The 7,354-nt window shown below is 31.3% G+C and overlaps 1 protein-coding gene across 1 annotated transcript; it reads left to right on the forward strand.

Annotated features, from left to right (window-relative positions):
- The first annotated feature begins 410 nt into the window (after positions 1 to 410).
- Positions 411 to 7,117, forward strand: LOC134281408 (multiple epidermal growth factor-like domains protein 10). The gene is made up of 13 exons (XM_062763876.1): positions 411 to 639; positions 722 to 862; positions 1,490 to 1,639; positions 1,718 to 1,858; positions 3,134 to 3,283; positions 3,368 to 3,508; positions 4,118 to 4,267; positions 4,599 to 4,739; positions 5,066 to 5,203; positions 5,399 to 5,533; positions 6,274 to 6,382; positions 6,519 to 6,583; positions 6,909 to 7,117. Exons 1-13 carry the CDS (start codon positions 438 to 440, stop codon positions 7,115 to 7,117), a joined length of 1,872 nt encoding a protein of 623 aa, XP_062619860.1. The 5' UTR covers positions 411 to 437.
- The last annotated feature ends 237 nt before the right edge of the window (positions 7,118 to 7,354 follow it).

A 7,354-nucleotide genomic window follows, 5' to 3' on the forward strand; every position in this document is an offset into this window, starting at 1 on the left:
TTATACAAAACGTCAACGTCACGGTGTTGAAACATATAACGTCAACGTAATGACGTGACAGCATTGATTAAGAAAACAATGCTAAATTGAAACGGCTGTAAAAAGAAAACCAGAAAAGATATTCTTAAAAAATAAAATGTTTTACAACAGACAAATCTTCGAGTATAATTTCAGGAAGTTTCACTTATTTTGATGACTAGGCGGATTTTTGCACTTCGTGAACTTAGCTCTTTAAAAAGGAAATAAAATGAAAATCGGTAACTAGTATTTAGAAATCGATGTGAACAAAAAAAAAAACCAACAGCAGATCCTTGAGAGAATGGGTTTCCCTATATGTATGGATACTGTTGTAACCAAATTAATTTATACACACATAGGTAATGCCTCTAGTCTAAAGATCACTTTTCTGTCTTTCGAACATGAATCCTTAATGCTTAATGATTTTAACGTGTTACTCATCATTCATTTCAGCATGTAATAAGGGTTATTACGGTAAGAATTGTTCGAAATCCTGTGGACGTTGCGCAAACAAAAAAGCATGTAATTTTAAAAATGGCAACTGCCCTTCTGGAAAGTGTGAACCAGGGTGGACAAGTACACTGGGAAAAAACGGAAGAAAGGGAAAAAAATGCGATCAAGGTGTGTATGTACTTTCAAATTTCATAGAACCGGTAGTCTTTTAATATACATTTAACAGTTATATTATTTATTTGGTTTTTAGAATGTCCGAATGGAACCTTTGGATTGAACTGTAAGCATAACTGCAGTGGACATTGCACAGGAGGATTGTCATGCAACAAAACGACCGGGATCTGTGATGCTGGTTGTACAAATGGATGGAGAACTCCGCGCTGCAGTAAAAGTAAATTAATTTTGTACAATTTGTAATAAATAAATCTGAAAATTAGACTTTTCTTTGATCGCTAACTTGTATGAGTAACTTGTGAGATAAATTTCTATTGTTGAGCTTTGTAACAAATGCAAATATTCAAAGATTTAAAGAGCTTCACATTTAATTTTTTTTCTATTAAAAGTAACATTTAAGATGACTTCAACTTTGAACATGTAGGGAAACTGAGTTTTGTTTCTTCGAAGTTAAAAAGTATCATTTCATCATTCATTGAATAAACGATTTAATAGATTTATTAAAAGAAATTAAATTTAAGACAAAGAGTCATTCTTTGAAGGGAAATATTCTTTTGATATAAAATATTTCACTTTGAATATTTTATTACTAATGCTTGCGACAATGAAAAACTATGGGTGTTGTTGTTATATGCTACATGTAATTATTGTATTTATAATATTTACAATTTGCCAGGTATATGTTTATGTTGGACTTCATGGTAAACGTTAGCACTTTTTACATTTAAGATTATCTTTAAAAAATTCTCTTTTTTATTAATTTTATAATTTTTTTTGCACTTGAGCTCTAACTTCCAGTGTGTTCGATATTTCAGAATACATTGTGAAATATTAAATATTGTAGAATGCAATGAAGGCTTTTATGGAAAGAACTGCATTAATCCATGTGGACACTGTGCCAACAAATCAGCATGTGATCACGTGACAGGTTTCTGTCCATTAGGAAACTGTGCACCCGGATTTAAAAGTTTCTCCTATAAAAGCTGTGATAAAGGTATGGTGGTAACATTTTCAAGATGTTCATGATCTTTAATTAGAGAAAAATTGTTTTCAATTACATATTTTACTTCAGAATGTGATGACAAAACGTTTGGAAAAAACTGCGAGGAAACTTGCAGTGGACATTGTAGAGGGGGGTTGCCATGTAATAAAACAGACGGAAGATGTCCTGGAGGATGTGCAGATGGGTGGATGAATCCCTATTGCAATGAAAGTTAGTCAACATAAAAGAAATATAACAAAATGAGTATTTTAGCTTAACAGTCTAAGGTATACTGTATATAATTTTGCTCTATGCAATATAGATATATCGCTTCCTATTTGAATTCAAGTTATTTTAAGGTCTCACACAAGGACATAATTTAACTTTATATTTTTATATAGCTTGAATTAAATTATTTAATGAATTAGACTCTCAGCAGATAATTCATGACAAAGAAAATGAAGATTAATGCGTAAACAAAAATTTGAAATATGTGGCTTTCAATAATGAAAATTGACTGTAAACATACCTTTCCTGAAATACACGTGGGTTTCACATCTTGACAAATAGTCTACACACCGTCTAGGAAATTTCATCATGCACACCATAAAAAATTCCCTTTTAATTCAGTGGGATAATTCTGCTACAGATACGATATGCTTAGTACATGAGTCCAAATGTAATACTGTGGGCCTAAAAAAATGCCAAAAATTAAAAAAAAAAAGAATAAGTCCATTTTGTTTGGCTATTTCCTTGCGTATGACCTTTAAAATGCGATGGTGACATTTTTATCAATTCAAAAAGTAAATGTTGAAGGATTGCTTCATTTATCTTAAATGTATGAGTTAAAATGTATACATGTACTAGTAGTGTTTTGATAAATTGAAGTGAAATTGCTCTATGTTCTAAGGACCAATTTTGGCAAGAGGTATTTTTTTCTCTAATTGATCCGTAATTATCAATATATGGTGTCCTGAAACTTGTAGAAACTTGAATTAGATACACTGAACTCATAGTATAATCAATATAAATATTTTGTCTTTGTAAAATTAGAACCGATTTTATATATATGAGCGTATATATACATGTATTCGCATAATTCCTTTGAAACAAACTGTCATAACACATTATTCAATAAAAAATGTGTTCTAAACCTACAGTTTCTGTATTCTTCTGATATATTAATATTACATAAAAAAAAATTAAGCGCGACTTTTCGCGAAAACAAAATTCTTATACGGTACCAATGTTAATGCACGATATGATTTGGATATATTGTAGTACCCAAAGGGCTCTTAATTGATCTGCTTTGACCTTACATTTTTGTTCTTCTTTAACATTCTTTTGTTTTTGAAATGAGATTGTATTTATATTGAATATACATATAGTAATCTTAATTCATCTCAACCTAACTGACAATGGTTCTGCTTTTCAATTGGGAGGGATAACTGTTCAAAGTCTTTCATTTTTATAGTTCAATGTAACAAAAAAGAACCTTCTTTCTAGCGTGCAGTCATGGCTTATATGGAAGGGAATGTAGATTTCCCTGTGGTAAATGTGCCAGAAACGCACATTGTAACCATGTGAACGGTTCCTGTCCTTTCGGTGACTGTATGCCTGGATTTAAACAAAAAGACGACCAGAGATGCGATAAAGGTACATGTATATTGAGGATTCTTTTCAAATGTTTAAGTCTTGTAGAGAAAACATATTAATTTTTTGAATTAATCATTTTTCCAGAATGCGATAAAGGATCCTTTGGAGATTTCTGTGAGAAAAACTGTAGTGGACACTGTGCAGAGGGATTGCATTGCAACAAAACCGACGGTGTCTGCCCCAGAGGTTGTGAAGATGGATGGATATTGCCTAACTGCAATGAAAGTAAATATGAGTTGTATTTTAGGAAAGGATGATTATGGTGCATTCAGTTACGTGATTTATTTTAACGTTTGAAGATGTCTTGCAATTAGAGCCTATTATTTCTGGATATTTCACCATTGTGTTCATTTTTATATATGATCGGAATATATGAATACTGGAAAAGTGCTCTTGTACACTTTCACTTATTTTATATGCAAAAATGCATTGAGTAGTGCCTTACGTGTAGCATAGAGCATTCTAGGCTAAAAATATAATAGTTTTGCTGAAACACAACCCCCTAGATTACGAATTAAACACTCTAGTGGCTGTTATGAGCCACCAAAAGAAAACAAATCTGAACACAAAGTCGGAAACTAAAAACTTTACATTTTCAAAGGAAGAATATGTTATCTTTGTTTTAAATATATTTGAAACTATTCTAAGAAAAAAAATTGTTTGCAGAAGATGTTTTTCTAAACAGAAAACAATTGACGTACGAGGGCATTAAGCATTAACCTAATGTTTATCTGTCATATGTTGTCATGTATACATATTTTATTTCAAAGAACCACACAGTCTATACTATAAAGATTTTATACTGCATGGAAAAAGTATCTGCTATATTTACAGCATGCAAGAAAGGATTCTATGGTACAGTATGTAGTCTGTCCTGTGGATTTTGTGCTTTGAACGCAACGTGTGATCACGTGACCGGTTCCTGCCCTTCTGGTCTCTGCCAACCAGGATGGAAGAAAACACAAGATAAACGATGTGACAAAGGTAAAAAATAACCTACTTTAGTAAACAATTACATGTGTTTAGGTGACCCTTCGTTTACGTAAACTGCTAACAGCAGGTCAGCACACAATGTTTTCTTGTCAAATTCATTTTAGGCATCGATATACCTATATGTATCAACCACCTCGTGGACTAGAAAGCATTTTAAATTTAAAAGTTGAACTAAAGCCTTTGCTTAACTTAATGCACATTTTGTGAAACTTAATTTGATTTATAATATTAGTTTCATTTGGGTCCATCTTTGTTGATGCTGACATTTTCATGTTTAAAAGATACTTTAAAATAATTTGTCCACACATATATCCGTTTATAGAGTGTGAATATGGATCCTTTGGAAAGCATTGTATGTACAGCTGCAGCCGACAATGCAAAGAGAAATTACACTGCAATAAAATCAACGGGGCTTGTTTTGGAGGATGTAAAGACGGTTGGACAAATGACCAGTGCAATAAACGTAAGTAGACCAGATGATTTTGATTAAGATGAGAAAGACATAACTCAATAGACGGTTAGAATTTGGTTTGATTGGTTTTTGGCTCGTTTTATGTAAAAAAGCAATATCGTTATCATAGGTCAATTATGATAAATAATATATCTGCCTCTGCTTTGAAGGCAGCTTGTGGCAGATTAACAGATAATATTGTTTTCAATATCTACTCCATTAAAAATGATACGATCGAAAAAGATATTTATAGATTAAATCAGATATCGACACATGTACAATATAACTATAATAAACTTTTAAAAAATCAAACTCCTATCTGAAAATTGTTATTACAGCATGCAGTATCGGGTGGTATGGCAAAGACTGCCAGGAAAAGTGTGGTCACTGTGGAGGTACTGAGACCTGTCGTCATATCAACGGTTCCTGTCCAGGACAATGTGGACCTGGATATCAAGGAGAGAAATGTGACATCGGTATGTGTGTGATTATTTCAAGGCAACGTGCTTTATTTGTTCTCATACAAGTATTCATAAAATTATAATCATGCCTCATAAGGATATAAAAAATCTAATAACGGTAGAAATTCGATTTATTTCAATTAAATTGATTTTTGTCTTTGTCTATGATTTTGTATCTTCAAAAAATTTAAGTATGTGCTTTTAATTCAGAATGTGAGGACGGGGCATTTGGATTCAGTTGCAATAACTCTTGTGCTAAAGGTTGTTTGTCAGTCTGCAATAAGAAAATTGGAACATGTGATCAGTGCCTATCGGGGTATATAGGAGACTTCTGCAATATAACTGGTACACTAGAGTAAATATTACAAATGAAATTTGTTTCCTAAGGGGTAGAGAACTTGTATAAATGAATGTGTATGCATTTTCTTCATATTACATGTACATGTACATGTAACTAACCATTTGTATTAAATATGAACAAAAATTTTAAAATACGTCAATGTATCAAAAGATTACACAGCAATTTGTTATATTCATGTGTAAATACATATAAGTATTCTACACTGTCTGTATTTAATTTACATTCTCAAACTATACACTGTCAGTGTTATTAACTTACCGAACACCCTTATCAGAAAATTAGTAAAAAAAATATATTTTAAAAATGCTACTTTTATCAAACGTTGACTATTCTGATTTTCACGCATATGATGTTGTACTTGGTCAAACGAACATAATACGACATATCAACTACTTATCTATCTAGAATATGTAAAATTGCATTTAAATAATCATAAATAATAATCGTAAAATATGATTTGTGTTAGGTCATATTCTTAAACATTTGATGCAGAATATTAGATTTAATTTTTTTCACTTCAAATCCCTTTGAGAACGCTATACTGTAGTCATATAGGGCTGTCATTAAATGCGTTGAATTAACGGCTTCAAACTTTGATCTGGATTAGACACGTATGCTCATAAGGCTAAAAGATACTTTTTTCGTACTAGTAACTACTTGGGATATCGTAAGATATATTATATCTATAAAATATGGTGTTATTAATTTAAGAGGAACAATTCAGTTGCAGAATCCCAAGCACAGGATTCGACAATGCCTGCTGCAGGAGTAGGTATACCAATTACTATAATTGTCGTCATAGCACTCACTGCTTTAGTGACTGTTCTCATGAGGTAAGTGGGTTCAGAGAATTCTTTTGTGAATAAACACAGTAATATGTCCCCATACTATCTTTTTAGAAACTCTAGTATGCAGTCTTTTCATCGATTTCAATTTCCAAAATTTATAGATATATATTTTTTTTTCTAGAAAAGCAAGGCAGAAGAAAGCTGCTGATTTGGATCTTCCAGAGAGGAATAAATTATATAGCAACGGTATGTTATACCTTTACATGTATACATCTATTAAAAACCTTTAAAAAATACTACATTATGCATATTGCCTTCAATTACACTTTTCAATAAGAAACAACATATGGATTATCGTTTAACAGTGATGATACATAAATATTAACAGAAAATTGCATAACGAGGAAATGAAGCTAATTTTTGGAATTATAAAAGTTTCTCCAAAATGTACAAATTAAAGATATGACAAACAGTCTCTATATTTCACTCTTCATGCAGCCCTGTCCGTTTTTAAAATTAAATATTAATCTGTTGAACATATGTGTTAGAATATTAATTTTACCTTTGCTAGAAAATGAAACTAATGTTAATGTAAACAATTCTGCAAACGGTGGACATGTACAAGAAAATGCTGAACTAGAGTACATCGTGACAGACAACGGTCCAACAAACACACTCATCAAAATAGCTGATCTTGAAAATATAATCAAAATATTTTCGTCGGAAGAAAATAAGAAATTCACTGAGGAATTTGAGGTAAATCAGAATAAATCAAATTAATTCAAATATCTTTCCATACAAGTGTAGTACATGTATCAAAATAAATAATTCTTACGATGCCAGCTAAAAGTCAAGCCAAAAATATATTCATGAATTTGCAATTCAAATTCTAATTGTATCATATAAAAAAGCAAAAATAAAGTTAAATCAAACAAGTGAAATTGTACAATATTTAGAATTTGCCTAAGTTTAACATTTGTCATGAAATTTCCTCTAGTTCTTTTAGTTCTTGTTTCA

The sequence above is a fragment of the Saccostrea cucullata genome, unplaced genomic scaffold (assembly GCF_032062105.1).
Source record: "Saccostrea cucullata isolate Sc308-1 unplaced genomic scaffold, CSIRO_AGI_Scuc_v1 ctg4298, whole genome shotgun sequence".
In the NCBI taxonomy this organism is placed as follows: Eukaryota; Metazoa; Mollusca; class Bivalvia; order Ostreida; family Ostreidae; genus Saccostrea; species Saccostrea cuccullata.